The sequence below is a fragment of the Vespa crabro genome, chromosome 8 (assembly GCF_910589235.1).
Source record: "Vespa crabro chromosome 8, iyVesCrab1.2, whole genome shotgun sequence".
Lineage (NCBI taxonomy): Eukaryota > Metazoa > Arthropoda > Insecta > Hymenoptera > Vespidae > Vespa > Vespa crabro.
Window position 1 is genome coordinate 9,373,333 of NC_060962.1, and position 17,911 is coordinate 9,391,243.

The 17,911-nt window shown below is 29.6% G+C and overlaps 4 protein-coding genes across 6 annotated transcripts; 2 read left to right on the forward strand and 2 right to left on the reverse strand.

Annotated features, from left to right (window-relative positions):
• The first annotated feature begins 172 nt into the window (after window positions 1-172).
• On the forward strand, window positions 173-1,332 carry LOC124426202 (mediator of RNA polymerase II transcription subunit 7). 2 transcript variants are annotated; one of them, XM_046967602.1, is made up of 4 exons: window positions 173-230; window positions 308-703; window positions 799-951; window positions 1,029-1,332. In XM_046967602.1, the coding sequence occupies exons 2-4, from the start codon at window positions 374-376 to the stop codon at window positions 1,227-1,229; spliced, it is 684 nt and encodes a 227-aa protein (XP_046823558.1). In that variant the 5' UTR covers window positions 173-230; window positions 308-373; the 3' UTR covers window positions 1,230-1,332. The 2 variants fall into 2 exon arrangements, with proteins under 2 accessions (XP_046823558.1, XP_046823559.1); XM_046967603.1 differs by having other exon boundaries at window positions 202-249.
• Window positions 1,333-1,443: 111 nt separating this feature from the next.
• Window positions 1,444-5,830, reverse strand: LOC124426200 (apoptosis inhibitor 5). Its single transcript, XM_046967598.1, has 9 exons — window positions 5,619-5,830; window positions 4,985-5,146; window positions 4,745-4,910; window positions 4,508-4,668; window positions 4,232-4,429; window positions 3,929-4,120; window positions 3,457-3,840; window positions 3,194-3,350; window positions 1,444-3,116 (listed from the first exon to the last, which is right to left on the reverse strand). Exons 1-9 carry the CDS (start codon window positions 5,691-5,693, stop codon window positions 3,025-3,027), a joined length of 1,587 nt encoding a protein of 528 aa, XP_046823554.1. The 5' UTR covers window positions 5,694-5,830; the 3' UTR covers window positions 1,444-3,024.
• A 133-nt stretch (window positions 5,831-5,963) lies between these two features.
• On the forward strand, window positions 5,964-16,817 carry LOC124426199. Of its 2 annotated transcripts, XM_046967596.1 has the most exons (9): window positions 5,964-6,079; window positions 6,675-7,087; window positions 8,196-8,351; window positions 8,483-8,937; window positions 9,056-9,302; window positions 9,902-10,087; window positions 10,204-10,453; window positions 10,628-10,827; window positions 10,903-16,817. In XM_046967596.1, exons 2-9 carry the CDS (start codon window positions 6,950-6,952, stop codon window positions 11,038-11,040), a joined length of 1,770 nt encoding a protein of 589 aa, XP_046823552.1. In that variant the 5' UTR covers window positions 5,964-6,079; window positions 6,675-6,949; the 3' UTR covers window positions 11,041-16,817. The 2 variants fall into 2 exon arrangements, with proteins under 2 accessions (XP_046823552.1, XP_046823551.1); XM_046967595.1 differs by lacking the exon at window positions 5,964-6,079 and having other exon boundaries at window positions 6,096-7,087.
• On the reverse strand, window positions 16,584-17,664 carry LOC124426203. Its single transcript, XM_046967604.1, has 3 exons — window positions 17,373-17,664; window positions 17,100-17,296; window positions 16,584-17,027 (listed from the first exon to the last, which is right to left on the reverse strand). Exons 1-3 carry the CDS (start codon window positions 17,569-17,571, stop codon window positions 16,815-16,817), a joined length of 609 nt encoding a protein of 202 aa, XP_046823560.1. The 5' UTR covers window positions 17,572-17,664; the 3' UTR covers window positions 16,584-16,814.
• Between the last annotated feature and the right edge of the window lie 247 nt (window positions 17,665-17,911).

The following is a 17,911-nucleotide window of genomic DNA, read 5'->3' on the forward strand; positions in this document are numbered from 1 at the left end:
ATATCTGTTGATCTTTTTTGTAAACTCAAATACCGATACGTTCATCTCGTTGTGTTTTGTCGAACGAAAGAAAATTATCAAATAGAGAATAGAGCTGTTAGTTAATAAAAGTATATATATATATGTATATATATATATATATATGTATATGTATATATATATATATATATATATGTACGTATATATTTATAAATAAGCCAAAGAAATATATTCTGTTACAAAACAAACAAGTATGTTCCAGATACAAAGGTATCCAAGATAAATTAAAGCGATACGTTATTCTAACCTCATCGTTACGTTGTTTCAGATAAGAATACTACATTATAAAAATATTACTCTTTGTAAAAATCTATGGTATTGATATAATTATAAAATGGCAGCACCAGAGGCAATGCAAGTTAGTTCATTGCCCTTACCACCATTGCAATATATCAACTTATATACAGATGAAAATGTTCGTCGTGGAAGAGCACCCAAGCCTCCACCTCCAATTCATGATACTTATTCAATGTTTGGCAATGTATTTAATGCCGATGATAGTATTATCAGACCCTTAGAAGCTCAAGGGATCAAAAGATTATATCCTCAACACTTTGATCGACGACGTGAATTAAAAAAACTTAATCATTCTTTACTAGTAAACTTTTTAGATTTAATAGATTTATTGGTGCAATGTCCTGATAGTCCAAGACGTGCTGAAAAAGTATGCACTTACAAAATTGATAATAATAAATCAACATTCTTATTTAACTTTTTATTAGTTTTAATGTACTTAAAATAATCTAATATATTTTTTAGGTAGAAGATTTAAGTTTATTATTTATACATATTCATCATCTCTTAAATGAATTTAGACCACATCAGGCAAGAGAAACATTAAGAGTTATGATGGAATTACAACGTAGACAACGTATAGAAACGGCATTAAGATTTCAAAAGCACCTTGAGAAGGTAAGAGATTGATATCAAAATTATAATTTGTTACATATACAGTAATAATATTGTGAAATTTATTAATTTTATTTCAGGTTCAACAGATACTACAGCATGCTTTACAAATGCTTCCAGATACCTCTGAACTAGATTCCAAGCTTGCAATTAATATTGATGCAATGGAATCCATTGATACTTTAGGTGCCGAGCAACAAAATATGGATACATGTAGTCAAAGTGATCGTATTATGTGTAAAACGATAGATGATATGATAGCATCAAACAATTTATTTTAAGATATAAATATAATGTTAATCCTTAAAAGCATCTGTATTATATTAAATATTCGTATAAAATCCTACTTTATACATAGTGATTAAATATGTTTTCTTTTATAAATGCGTATTATAATATTTTCTTTATATATTTTTTCAATCGTATATAATGGACATAAAGTATAATCCCTCTAATCGTATTATAATGGATATAAAGAACAACATATACAGCGTATAGAGTATAACATTATTTATTATATTAATAAGATTATATTGCAGAATTACAAAAAATGAATTAATGAATTCAATTAAGGACAAGGAAGGAGGAGTACCTAAAACTCACCTTATGAGCAGCTATAATCAAAGTACAATACAATACATACAAAATTTTAGAACACCTCCTGCAATAAAAAACGTTATCTATAATATTACAAGCATCTGGAAACTTCTTTTTGATGTCCTCATCAGATATCTGTAAAATGAAACGATTATTTTTTACATAAATTTTTTTTTTCCTTCAGCTTCCACTCTTGTACAGCTTCTGTAAAATAGAAAATATTTTAAATAAATTTTATAAGATCATGATCAAAGAAACTTTAGGATCTATATACTTTTTACTTAACACACATGAAATTTTTATTTACTCGAGGATCTTATAGAAGATCCTTCGAAATATTAAATAATTTGTCTTAAATATATGAAGTAAAGTATTAAAATAATGGATAGAAATAATAGAAAAATTATATTGGGAAGTTATAAGCTTTGAAGCTTATATAAATTAGTATAATGATCATAGATAGCATCTTTTGTTTTTTTGATCACGTCTTTTGTGTTTTTTTTCCTTTCTTTTTCTTTTTTTTTCTGTTTTTTTTTTTTTTTTTTTTTTTTTTTAAATATTTTTCTGTCTCTCATTAACAGCTGTTTCCTCAACATGAGCTGCATCTTATTCCTGCCAACAAATAAATTCACAGGGTAGGGCACAAGATACAAAATTTACTTAAGATAAGACAGAGAAATGTTACGACTGCTAATAATTTGATATTACATATTTTTTAGAAAGAGTAATATTCTCTTTCTTCTAATATATCTGCTGACACTGCACAAACACTATGACTTTCTTGATTCGATGAGAATATTACAATTTTGTGGAACTTATTCTTCTTGTGCATAATAGTTATCAAGCACATTTATATAATAATGTTATTTTAATTTTCAATAGAAAAATGTATCTTTGACATTATTTTTTTATTTCACTAAGAAACAGAAGTATCTTTCTTCTTAGTTAAACTCCTTCATATTCGTATTTTTCATTTCTTTTATATGATTTCATCTTATAGCCATATTATTTATGTGTACATGTACTGTACACATTTAAACTGGCTTCCATTATATATCATTTATATATAGATGTTATCAAATTGAAGTATTTACTTGTATTTTGTTTGGTGTTAGCAGAGTAATCATGAATGTATAATTATCGTGGGTATCATATTTTATATCAAATAAAGTTTTGCTGTTGGTTTTTTAATAATCATTCCAATAGTATTCATATTTTGTTCTGCACTTTGAAAACATTTGTGTTCTCTTGTCTGTTTTCATAAGGTTTTTATGTAATTGAGACATTCACATAAACACTCTTCACACATTTAAGGAACACAGAATGTTTTACTCGTTCCGTCACATTCGTTAACACCACATTCTGTTGATAATACACTTCTACATACTTTTCTGTACACATATATTTTTCAGGTCTGACTGAATCACTCTCTATGATTACACGGTTTTAAATGTCTCCCTTTTTCATACTATCTGATATTTAGTAAAAACTTTTTCTCCAAGTACTACGCCCTCTTGGCCTGTAGCCACCTCGTCCACCAGACCTGTTACCTCTAAATCTACCACGGCTTCCTAAATAAAAAATAGTGAACAATTAATCGATATAAGTAAAGTCACATATTAATTATAAAGACAATTGAAATGCATACCATAATTCGAGGATATATTTGAACTGTATTTCCCGCTTGGAGGTGTATATATTTCTCTTTTATTACTCTTTTCATCTTTATTCCGTTTACTGGAACTACTATCATTTCCAAATGTAATAGGAGTATGTCTTTTTTGACTTGAAGAATTTTTTTCACTCTAACATACAACAACATTTTGAACATATGAGTATACATTTATATGCAGAGATTATACATACTTTCATAACACGAAATATATATCTTTCCATTTGCGATATAGTTACCTTTTTATCATTCATTGATGTTTTCCATGATAGATGTATAATGCTTTTAAAACTGGGTGGCGAATGAAATAGATCTTTAATTAAAGTATTGATGTTGTTTGTCGTTTTCAATGCTACTACTTTTAATTGGTTCTCTTCTGAATTTAATTCTTCTTCAGACTTGCCACTAATTGCTTCACGCAATTTTTTTATATACCCTTGAATCCCCCGAGCAAAATATTGCAACCTAAGTCTGAATTCTTTAAGTTGTTCTGGATCTTTTACCAAAAATTCAGGTGTTTGCTTACATAGTTTGTGAAAAGCATACATTAAACATTCCACATGACTAAATTGTAACTTTGGAACATCTGTTATCTCTGTAGCTGGCGGAAGAGGCATATACGTCTAATGAGGGAAAAAAAAAAAAAAAAAAATTAAGATTACAACAATCAAAAAATTGTAACAAAAGAATTAACGCAGTAATTTTACATACAATTAGTGTGTTATATAATTGTTGTACTTTTTCTTCTGGTTTTTCAATTGTTCCACAAAATACAGTTAACTCTGCAAGAAGTTTTAACAATTCCAACTGACTATCCCTTCCATCAGATGCATTAATTAATGATAAATGTGGTAAAACTTGAACACAGATGTATGAAACAAATCTTGATGAATCAATCTGAGACTATAAAAAAGGAAAAACAAAAGATCAATTACTTATTATATCTAACAGGTCACACATTAATTTTGCAATACCACTTTAAAATACTTCAATGTTTAAACATTATATCCTTACACTAAAGAATGGAAGAGCATGTTTGATACATTGTATCAGTCGGCTCCATTGTTCAATATTTGTATGCTTAAATGGCACAGATAGTTCAGCTTGTTCTACCGTGATGTCAATTAATTCTTGCTGACCAGTAATAGTAGAGCCTAATCTAGTCCAGCTAAGAACTTCCATGATACTATGGAACTCGTCGGCTGTTACATCCTATAAAGATTATTTAAACGATAATAAATATAAAATAAAGAAATATCATGAATGATTATAAACAATGGAGAAACCTACTTGTAGGACTTTCTTGCATTCTGCAATTAATAAATCTTCTGGTTCTTTAGTAATAATATCATGGCCTATTGCTCTCAACTTTGTAGCTAAAAATTTAATACACCTTTCTCTTGTTCCATCATCTCCATTAATAATTTGACTAAAGAATCCACTTATTGTACCTTGGTAAAAGATAGATAATTAATACATAATAAAATCGTGTGTGTGTGTGTATATATAATATATTTAAATGCCAACCTTTTGGATCACTTTTCAAAAGAGACATAACACTGTTATGTACAACTGCTAATTCAGATGGATCTTGTGCTTGTAATAATTGAGCTAAAATATCAGCAATTTTTGCAGTATATTCTTTGTTATCCTTACACAAAGTAGGTAAATCTTTTATAGCTTGTTTTCTTATCTGTATTATAATCATACATAATTATATTTAAGTCAATATAAAATGTTTATATCTATTAATTAACAGTTACTTACTGCCATATCTTCATCTTCGCACAAGTCTAAATGAGCATCTATTGCTTGATCGGCTAATTTTGGAAAATATTTAAAAAACCTTGCAATAAATTGAGATGCTAAACGTTTCTCTTTGGATGATCCTTTGACAGCGGTCAAAATTTCTAAGTATTCTTTTTCATGCTGAAAAAATGAATGGTTGATTGATTGTTGCTTTCTTAAATGCAACTATTATAGAGAACAATAAAATAAAAGGTATAAATAGCAAAGAGATAAGAAGCAAAGTTATAATAAGTTAATCATATGCAAATATATTACAATCAGAATAGATAATAAATGTTTCGTAGCCAGGCTTTTTATAAGTATTAAAATTTCTTAAATAAATGCATATGGGAATGTTGCAACTTGATAAAGATGCGCAAAGATAAACATTAGTTACTACGAAAAAGGAAGATACAGAATGAAACTTGTGCGTCTAAGAATTCGTAGAATTTGAAAAAAAAAAAAAAAGATAAACAATATAAAGGATTAAGCCATCGAGAAATATAAGAAGTAACTTGATTTCATAAAATTCGAGTGCTACCATGCTCCTTAAAAGTTGTAAGTTTATACTTATACAAACGTGATTATTTTTCATAACCAAATAAATACTTACTTCGGCTAACTTATCTTTGGCATCAGCTAAAATGCCAAAGTTTTTATACAATTTTTCGATGCTATCTGTACTCATGATAAAGCTTGCGTTGTAGTGAAATATAAAGGCACAGAATTCATAAATATGAACATAAACTTTTGAAACAGTAATAGAACCGGTCACGCAGCACGCCAAACAGTGTTAAAGATGGTAGATGGAGTCCGTTGGATCGAATAACTGTATGCAGAGGGCTATAAAGTGCGTAGAATGGCGTCGCAAATGAGGCGTCCGACTATATTCAGTAAATATGCTTAAAATAACCGTTATTTCATAGAATCTTTATAGATCTAGTTGTGATTGTAATCTAGAAATTTTGAATCATATTACATAGCATCACAATTTCGAATAATCTAGCCAATTTTTAACATACTTTGAAGATCTATTTTGTACTTGGAGTCGACAAATATTTTCTTCAAATAAAGGTATAAAAAATCGTGTACTTTGTAATACATACTTTTTTTAAAACGACATTCTTCCAATATAAATATATAAAGTGTAATTATATCAACAAAATAGATATGAAATAACTTTTGAGACATATCTTCTATCAGCAGGCGCTATTAAATAGAAAAACGATTAACGAGTACAATAATATAATGTTTTATATTTTATAGAAAGAATAATCATTATTCTTTCTATTTCTTTTTCTTCTTTGTCTTCTTTATAGTATTAATTCTAGAAATATTCAAATTCAGCGGTTACGTAGCCATATTGATTTTTAGTTCGATCAACGTCATATTTAGCGCGAGTGTTTTAAATTTTCAATATTGAGTTTCCAGTGTACTTCCATATGATTGGACCTTATTATTAAAGGACTAGTAGTCTTTGTAATGTGACAGGAAGTAGTAAATTTTTTATTTAAAATGTCAAATTTTTATCTAAACTATTTTAAAACGTAAACGATTAATTTCCAATTCTTCTGGAAAGTGATTTATCTCGAAAAAGTTCATCGACGTTCGACTTGTATTCGTAATGGCGCTACTTGCTCGTTAAATTTCGCACTTTCTTCGTTTCTAGGGATTCTAGTGTGTATGCGCCTTCCATTCTAAACGAAATTCTCTGCAATCTCGTAGTATCCTCTCTACGTGTAGTCATAATTGTGTGCCTGTGTGTACTGTGCCGCTGACAATGAGCAGCAGCGGCAGTGGCTGTGATAAGTGATCGTGTGTCCTTCCCTGTCGTGTTAAACGCGTAGTGGCAGTGGAGAAAGATACTACGTCGATCGAGGAAAGAGTGTACCTCTTGATGACTCGTGTTTTACGTGGCGCGCAGCGTAGTCGGAGTTTACAATTATGTTTGATGTACCGCCCAAGTTTTACGAGCTGTGTCGCCTTTGTTTATCGTCGGACGGTGTCAAATTGTCCATATTCGAGGAGGAAGGCGCCCAGCGAAATTTCGCCGATAAGATATTAACTTGTCTCTCAATCACGGTGAGTTCTGGGTAACATCTCTATCGAGTCCTCGTGTTGATATCATGATAAATTAAACACAACCATCTGTGGACCCCGCACTTGTATAATGTTGTCCGCTTCTCTTTTTCTCTCTCTCTCTCTCTCTCTCTCTCTCTCTCTCTCTCTCTCTCTCTCTCTCTTTTTCTCCTCTCCCCCCTTTGTCCGTATACGCCGCCATCACCCTTCTTCCCCTCTTTTCTTTTCTCCTTCTTTTATATATGTATCCATTTATATATGTGTGTGTGTACATGCGCGTGATATATATTTGTGTATATGTATATTCTCTGTCACTCTCTCTCATTCGTTTACTCACTTGCTGTCTCTATCCTCGTCCACACACCGTGCGCGCGTGTGTGCCGCAAGAGAAAGTTTGGCAAGAGATGTGACCGCGAGATAAGGTAACGATTCATGGGAGCATTTAAAATGGCACTGATAAGCTTCGCTCCACTCTTATGCAGTCCTCTGAGAGTGGGGAGCTCCTTATATGGACGACCTGTTATCAGGTTTCACACGCGGATTCCACAAAATGTTGTGACGTATGGCTTTTACAAGCTTTATCTTTTAAACAAAGATCGTGGCTCTTTAAAAAATATAATGGATAATATATATTGTAAAGGTGATGATTGTTTAAAGAATAGATATTAATTCTTACCAAACCAACATTTTGAAAAAGTTAGCCTAAATTATTAATTATTAATTAATAATTAGCCTAAATTTATAAATTCTTCATTACTTTTCTACATTTTCTTATGAAATTTTTTTTATTTTATACGATATTATTTTCTCTCATCTGTGCTCTCTTGAAAAATATTGCTGTCTCTTGTTTTTCTTTGTACATTGTTTAAATTGTAACTGAATCCACTTGTAATGTTAATTAACACACATATACACAATGAACTATTTAATATTATTAACATAAAGAGATATAATCCGGTAACTTTAACAATATTAATAAATTATCTGCGCATATGTATATATATATATATATATGTGTGTGTGTGTGTGTGTGTGTGTGTGTGTGTGTGCGCGTGTATCCTTGTATCATAAGTATTAAAAAAGTATAACTTTGATTATATAACTGTTATAGGTAAAAGACGGTGATTCTTTACCACCAATCATATGTCACCGATGTGTATACAAGTTAGATGTACTACATAATTTTCGTGAAGTCTCGCATAAATCTGATGTCATATTGAAACAGTACCTGGATTATGCCAAGCAATTATCATCTAATGATAATCAGGTAAAATAGTAATGTTATTTACTATTTTTGTTTTATAGATCATTTAAAATTTGTAAAATTTTAAATTATTGTATAATTTAGAGCTATATATAAAGTATTTATTTACCCTATAACTGGTATAACGTTTACAGAAAAAATCTTTCTCCACTGCCAAAATAGCAGGATTAAATCCAGTACAATCTTTTATTCAATTAAATAAAACGTTATTTAATGAGGAACCAAATTCTCCAGCCAGCATTAATCAAAACATAATACCTCAAACGCAAACACACAGATTAGAGCTGCGTACAAATGAAGTATTAGAAAATGATAATATTAAATGTGAACCAGAGGATGATACGTGTTCTTATAGTTCAGATCCAGATAGACTCGAAATTGAGGATCGGGATGAGCAAGAAACTGAAGGTGAAGAAAATGGTTATGATATGACAATTAATAAACGATTAAAATTGGAAAATAATTATGAAAATTCCAAACCAAATACACCTGATCATAGTCCAGTTAATAGGATGGATACACCAGAGAGCAATTGTTCAGATACGCATATTGACCAAGAAACTACAAAGCTGTGGCAAGCCCTTGCGAAGTAAGTAATCGATGAAAATGATCTAACTTTGGCTATTCGCATTATTGAATATATGTATACAAAAGCTTCTACCTATTATATTCAACTTTTTTTTTTTTCTCTCTTCTTGATAACACAGTAATAGGAATTTGGAAATAACACGAACAAAAGGAGATAAATTAAATAATGGTTTTACTGGAGAAGCGACTAATTTGCTTCGATCTTTAATCAAAAATAGACAAATCGGTATTACTGCTGTCGATTCTGATAGAATATCCACACAAATAAGATTTTATAGGGACACTCAAGGAACTACAATCGAACATTCATTACCTGATTCTTCTGTACTTGGGAATTGTACCACTATGCCGTGCATAGAAAACAAAGTATGTACAATTGCATATCAAATAATATTTATTTCTATATTATACCTACTATTAATTCTAATACTTCATAATATTAGAGTGAATATTATTGTTTTTATTTAAAAGTTTGTAGAAATATTTAGATTAATTTTTTTCTTTTTATTTTTTTATTATTATTTGTTTTTTTTTTTTTTTTTCTACATTTATGTTTTTTATTTTATATTCTATATGCAAATTTTATATTGATAAGTCTTGCAGTTTGCTTGGTGTAAGAAATGCACAGATTCAGAAAATGGTAGGTAAGAAGGTCTTTGTATGTTAGAGACCTTTTTTAGGGACTATTCATGGCTTACCTGCTAGAGCAGGTAAGAAACCTGGTAAGAACATGGGGTAATAGATAAATGAGAAATTCTTTGTAATAGACTTTAGAAATGGTACGGTATATTCCAACCTTTGGACAATAACATCTATTCATTGCATTTATCTGAACATTTACTGTTATCTTTATAGATATTTACGTATATTACCCATAAAATTTAGCAATATGACATAGTAATATATCAAATGTCGATAATATTTTATGTTAAAAATTCTTCACAAATATACTTTATTCTTTATAGATTACTTCTATGGACAGTAATCCATCCAGTCCAGCTAGTATTGGACGAAAAGAAACGAAAGGTCGAAGAAAGCAAAGTTATCCTAGTAAAGCTCCAACAAGCCCAGATACTGCTAATTATCAACATGAATCTAGTGAAGAACAAGCACAAGATTTTACCGCATGGTCACATAAAATGAAAGGAAAAGTAAGTAGTAAAAAAAAAAAAAAAAAAAAAAAACCTGGCATTGTGTTGTCATTTAATTATTTACAAAAATGAAAGTATTTAAGTATTTATTTTATTATTTCTCATAAATCTGCTAGGTTGAAGATCAAAAACAACAATTTGATCAGCAAACCGGTAATATCACAAAAAAAGTTGATATGTCTTGCACAAATTGTGGTACCATGACTACAACAATCTGGCGAAGAAATATGAAAGGTGAAATGGTTTGTAATGCGTGTGGACTTTATTACAAACTTCATGGAGTTAATCGTCCAGTTACTATGCGAAGAGACACGATACACACACGTAGACGCAGACCTAAAGGCGAAAAACCAACACGACATAGAAGTAATAAATAGAGATGCATGAGAATTTACTATTATTTCTTTTATTATTTAAATTTTATTAAACTTATTAATATTTTAATATATCTAATTACGTGATTTATTTTTGTTATATTATTTATTTTAAAACAATTTTGTTACCTTTTTTAAATTCCTAATCCGAATGATAATATTGCAGAGAAAGGAGATACGGCGGTAATACCACCACAATCTGAGCAAATGGATTCTGAAAGCGCTGATATGCTAGCAGCTTTGCGTCGACAAATTCAACCTCATCTCATGATGGCAGCATTAACGCCACCACGTATACCTGGCAATCACGGTCCACCAGCTGGTCAACTTAATTATTCACTTCCTTTGTCTAGTTATATGATGCATGTAAGTGTAATAAGAAGTTTATTAATATTGCTAATGTTATCCGAACTGATCGTTACTTTGTTTTCGTTCATATAGCATGTGAAAACTGAAGCTCAAGAACAACAACAATGTCTTTCGGTAAAGACTGAAGAGATAGAGGACGGAGATGAAGAAAATGTTTCGGATGTACCATTAAATCTGGTTGCGACGTCATTAGCCGAAGATACGCATTGAGAAAGTTTTAGTTTTTTTTTTTTTTCTTTTCTTCTATTTTTTTTTTTCTCTCTCTCTCTCTCTCTCTCTCTCTCTCTTTTGAAGACATCGTTATTAGGTATACATAAGAAAGAATCTCTAGGCAGTATGATCGACCCAGTGGTACACGAGGCGTAGAAATTTTACGCCTTATCTGTCAACATATTTAATTATTATAGCTATTTTTGTAGCTATTCCCTCATCTCTTCGCTCTTTATGTCTCGAAAAATTGAGATGATATACAGTTGAGGTATTTTTTTGAGCTATCAGGCCCGTGGTACAGAGCGTGTGAAGGTATAATGATATTAAGCACACAGTATTAATTAAATGATTACTCAAAATGTACATATATATATACATATATACATATATGTATTTGAATATGAATATTTTTATACAAAATTTTCTATGCTTTCGACTGGAGAGCGACGGGTGATCATTGTACATATGTGCATAAATTGTTCTTTCGATGTGCATGTACTTTTGCGTACATAAAGCTAATCGTTGTCTGTTTTAAAAGCAAGAATAGAACTCGATTGCCAGTAAAATAGTATTAAACGGTGCTAGATTACTGTGCAAGTAGTTTCAAATGAATATGTTTGAAGAAACTGATTAATAAAAAGATCTTAACGTTTTGTTCCACGGGCTTTTGGTTGCAAATGACATAATAACCATAATACTCTCGTTGTTTTATATTACAGTAAGCTTTTTATGAACAGCCCCGTTGAATTTTACTAGTGTATAAAATTGTATTTTTTAATATGCTTTAGTAATGTATAAGTATGTCCTATTTAAAACAGAATTAGAAAAAAGAAACAAATAGTACGTAAAAGGGAAACGTTCATTCGGGTATTTAAATTCATGAAATTACATGCCAGTATCGTGTCAAATATTACGCGTTCTATGTTTCTCATAGAGACTTATATTTTCTATTCTCTTATATCTTCTTTAATTGACAAGTATAAAGAAGTTACATGCAGAAGATTTATGCAAACACGATACTGCCGACGTAAATGCTATTAATAGTTTACTTCCTCGTTTTTACTTCCTATGTCAAAACGCTTCTCAACTGCCACAGTACACAGTTGAATCAATTTGTACTTAACAAAGAAAATAGTACACGACCATATAAGCTAAGACTCTAAAAGCAATAAGAACATCCTATGGATGCGGTATAGATTGTTGTCTTACAATAACATTACCTGTTGACACGCTCTCTTTTTCTCGACATTGATCGAAAATGTTCAAAATCTTCGCGAAATAATATATGAATAGCATTCGTTTATATGTCGAAAATTAAGAATAAATTCTATTGCTCCACTGCTAGTATGGCTGTGTTTATAAAGCTTAATAGATCTTGATAATTTGCGTTTGCAGTTTTTCTCTTTTTATTTTTCTTCTTTCTTTCTTTCTTTCTTTCTTTCTTTCTTTCTTTTTCTTTCTTTTTTTATTCTTTTTTTATTTTCTTTTTTTAAATTTTTTAATTGTTTTTTCTTAATAAATAAAAGAACATAAGCAGTTTTATAGTATGATAGAGATGTTTGTGGTATGGTTTATTCTAATTATTTGCTCTTTCTATTTTTTAAGAGTTATTGCCGATCTACTTTTTGCAAGATTGTACAGATAAGGTATTAGCAACAGATATTAAGCTGTTTTTAATAGAGCATAATATTATGGCCAATGCATCTACTTATATATTGTTATACTTGACATCGTATACCTAAACAACTTTGCCAAAAATAGATTTAGTCCGTGTAACATAGAATATAGGTAAGAGAATACAACAAAAATTAACATGTTATTTCTCATACTACATAAAGTCACACATATACACTTTTATATTTCTTTTTGCGAGCTTTTTTTCAATCAGCAATAATTCTTAACAAACTTATGACGGAGTAAGAGATCGCTATAATAGTATGTGGAGCAATTAGGTTTAGTAATTATCAAAGGAGCCTTATAAACGCGTAAGCGTATTACAAATATATTCTATATTAACGTATAAATACGAATATGTAAGACCGATACAATAGTAAAGGACAGTGCTACATAAATAAAAATCCAATACATCAAAAGATATAAAACATGCCCTTAACAATATAAACACAGGTACAAGAAATTTACATCTTAAAACAATTTGTGTCAATTTTTAGAATAACTAATGAAAGGGCATGTCAAAGAATACAATTTGTGTAGTACTGTCAAATAGTAAATAATAAAGCACAAATAGTGCGAGTATCGGAGGAATAGATATAAATACTAATAAGAATTTTTTCCAAGTGATCAGAATCTTAGATCATAGAATCTCTTTTTGAAGTATGTTTTCTTTTTTTCTTCTTCTTCTTCTTTTTTTTTTTCACTTTTCATTTTTATCATATTTAATATCCTTTTCTTGAAAACTATCAAGGGAGTCACGTATCTTTCAAACGAACGTATTATTATATCTTTTGTGCATATATTATACATTTGCTTAAAAATTTTTCTCCAGTTAATTCTTAAAATTCATTTTTATGAATTATTGTAACATTTATTACAATTATAAACAAATACGTTGTAAGAATATGTTACACGATTTTTATTATGTATAATAATAATTATATATAATAAATTAGTGTATATATATATATATATATATATATATATATATATACACTATTTATTTTTATTATATACAAAATGTTTACTTAATATACATAAATTTGTTAAAACAAATGCGTTAAAAGATACGTGTCAACTTCTTGTTTTCATATTTATGTGAAAAGTAAAGTTGATAAAGATCAAGAATTGGAATATATATTGGCTAAGATTCTAAGTAGCATTTTTCAAAATGTTACTAAATAATAAAGTCGGCAGGATGGTGTACTATAACATTTTAACTGTATCATATTTTACAAGAAACGATTTATTTATGGATTATACGATAGAAGAATAAACAGTTAAACTGTTAGGCATTTCTCAGTTACGTTCGGCTCAGAGTAACTCGTTCAAAAAGTAATAATCATATTTTTTTTACTATTACGACCACGTAGGTCGGTAACTAGAATAGATTGGAGCTCTCTACTAATCCCGAAACTAGAAAATATTTTTTATAATTATCATGATCGAAGAATGAAGTATTGCTATTATATAATCGATAAATTCATTAAATCTTATTAATAGTTGTCTTGATTAAGACTTAGTTGTGGACCACCATAGATTCGAATGGTTGGTTTTAAAGATGATAATGCTGAGGCTTCTTATAGATATTTTTATATATCAGTATTCCGCAAGTTTTTGATTTTAGTTCTTAAGATTTTAATCAACATTACTTAAAAGGACCCTTTATGACAAGAATTCTTACTTAATTATTAGATTATTTAGTTAATCTCCTCTCCCCTTGTTTTTGTACGCCTATTTTTATGAATTCCCTAAATATTATTTAAACTAATTTATTGCATTCACTGTGTTTTGCATCAATATTTGCATAAGACATTTGGCAATGATTATCTTAATTTATTGTTTTGACATTGTACTTACATTTTACTAGATACAAGCTTCTTTTTTTTTTTTTTTTAAACAGTTAATATGTACGATCAGGCACTGCGCAAATGATCATTCCTTTTCTTTTTTTTTTTTCGCAAATCAAGTAATCTATGATGTACAGTTATGCAGATGGTCAGTGCTTTAGGTGCCTTCTCACACCTAGACCTTCTATTTATATCCATTTATAGCGATGGCATATTTACACGAATAACATGATACGCACGTGCGTATTTTCTTCAAAAGAAATGTTACATTGTTGACTATTGCTATTTGAAACAATATGATCAAAGGAAAAATGTTTACGAAGAACGAGCCAAGATTATTCATGCACGTTCGTTTTTAATTTTTAATTTGATTTACATCGATAAATATTGATACGATATAGTTGCTGGAGTGCCTGAATGGTCTCGGTTAAGGGATATCTATAATGAATATGTGTATACGAGAGCCTCTAAAAAAAATAATTGTATACTTATCGAAGAGGGGTTTTTGCGTAACGATTAAAATATTACCGAGATACTGTTTGCTAATCACATAGCACTCTTCCGTCCATCTGCATGTTTTTGTTTTCGTCTTTAGTAGAAATTTTAAGTCATGTCTACACACATCTAATTTAATTCATAAGTATAATTATTCGCATTAGAAGCATTCGAAACGCCAAAACCCCTTTCCCATTGTACATGAGTATTAATCTGAACTAATCGACTGAGTATTATTTTTATATAGAACATAATATTATAATGAATAATAAGGGAAATTAAAAATCATGAAAATTATGTGATGGATATGTAAATGCGAAGTACAGAAAGAAAATAATATGTATAAAAGTAATAGTGATGGAAAAGTGCGATACACTTTACGGTGTATTCACTTTATTCTGATTTTAGTGACTGATGACTATGAGTGCCCTGGCATATTTTATATACGAATCATTAAAGAAACCACAGCGTTATGAAGCTTTGATCGATTGAATACTAACTTATTTCAGCGAAGCACATGATGACATATCACCGTGCGTGGCGGTATATGCAAAATAGTAATAGCGAAAATTTACTTTTCTATCCACGATTTACGCGATAAGTTAATTCAGGCTAAAGGCCAGCAGCTGTTGAGATTATTCAAGGTTGTGTGTATTATTATAAGTATTTTGAATTGTTGAATAGTAATAATGTAAGTGACAGTTTGTATGGTACAATGCATCCTACTTAAACTGTGCCCTCTTGCAGCATAAGACGAAGCATCGAACTGTACAATTGTCTCAACTATACAGATCAAACATTTTTTTCAAATCCGCCCTTTATGGTCGACTGCTCGGTTTATTTCTTCTACCTCCTATTTGCAATTTCTTTCCCCGTTTCTTCTTCTCATTTACCTCTCCTCATTTATCTTTCTCTCACTATCTCTCTTTACTCTGGTTTTCTATCTTTTCTCTCTCTATCTCTCTCTCTCCCCCCCCCCCCTCCTTATCGTAGTAACGAAGGATAACTCTGTTATAAGATTTATAATCCTATTTATTGGGCTGCTATGTGATTTGTTATACGTTATATACGCTATTTTGAGAGATCTTTTTAATTGAAATATCTAAATTCGAGCACGCCCTTCTTATAATCATTATTATGTAATGCATTATTAAATTGCATCATTATCAAAGAGTGACTAATAATCATAACTATTATTTCCAGTCGAACTAAAAACCGCCTAATTATAATAATTTAACGTCTAAAGCGAAGCTACGTACGTATTATGTTGTTTGTTCTTTCTGCATTCGATTTTGTATGAATGTATAAGCAGAGTCCATATTAGAAATGTATGACGAAACAGTGAAAATGTATATTTATATACATACATTTGTCCTTTCCATGATCGATATGATTCAAAATCGTCGTTTCTTTTTTTCACAAATGAAACACGATGGTGGTTATCATATAAAATAGATCGGAAAGGTTGAATTTAAAACGATGTTACATTACCGAGAGGGCATCTCGTACAAGGGCATTGTTGTGATACCATAAATACAGCTTCATTAAAATTTAAATAAAAAAAAAAAAAAAAATAAAAGAAATAATGCGTTTACAGTGTCTTTATAAAAAATATAAAAAGAAAAAAAAAAGAAAAAAACTTTATATATCCAAACCTCAAAACGTAAAGACAGGAATTTTCTAAAGATCTATTTTATTTATAATCTTGATAGTTGTGTTTCAATTGAAATTCAAAAAGAAATATATCATTGTCAATTATTGCGTATATTTATTAATACTACCTAAATCCCAATTTTCAAGTCCTGGTCTTTTAGATACAGCCATATATATTAATGCCCCTCTTCCGGGTAATGGTTTTACAGCGACATATGTGCGATGATTTTTCGACCATTTCGAATGATAAGGAATATTTGAAGTTTGCGGAGCATTTTGCGATAGTCCTTTTACAGATACTTTTGAATTTTGATTCTACAATCGAATTAATACGATAGATCTTTTAATATACCCTATTAATATATCCTATTGTATCGTGGAACATACAGAAAAATGATGTAGGCCTAAAGTATTCTCAGAATTGAAAATGGTATTAGATTCGTATTCACGACGATGTTTTAAAATCGCTTCTCTCAAAACCTTGAGCAAATAACACAAGAAAGCATTACGATCTCTTTTTACTTGTAAGGATGATGACTTGATATCATTAACACGGTCAAGCCATTTCGTAGCTAGTTGAATCTCTAAAATATGGAATAATTTTTTATCGTATTTTAAAAAATTAATAAATAATAAAGAATTTTTATTACCAATACTAACCTTCTTTGTCGCGTAATTGTTTTAAGAAATATTTAGCTATTTTCATATTTTCAACGAATTGTTTATCGTACATAATTGAAGCATCTCGCAAGGACTTGTCCTCCATCGTTACAATTTTATAATGTTTATTACATTCGCAAAAGTTATAATTACATGCATATATGATAAAATTTGGCAGATGGGAAATTTGTAATTGCATCTAATAATTCTCAATTACTTCTTTATCGATAAAGATTGTACATTTTAAGAGCGCATAACAAGGATAAGATAAATATTAATAAAATTTCATATCCTGCCGAGTAATTTACCGACGGTAAATATGCATGCATATTTGTATATATATATATATATATATACATATATATATAATATGTGATACCTATATATATCTATATATTTTTAGAGAGAAAGAGAAAATTGCGAAAAAATAAAGAATATCTTCTATGGTTCTGCACATATTTATTTATAAAATATTTTTTCTTCATAAATGCATCGAATAATATTTAAAATTCGTCAATTGATTCATGTAGTTTTCTCCA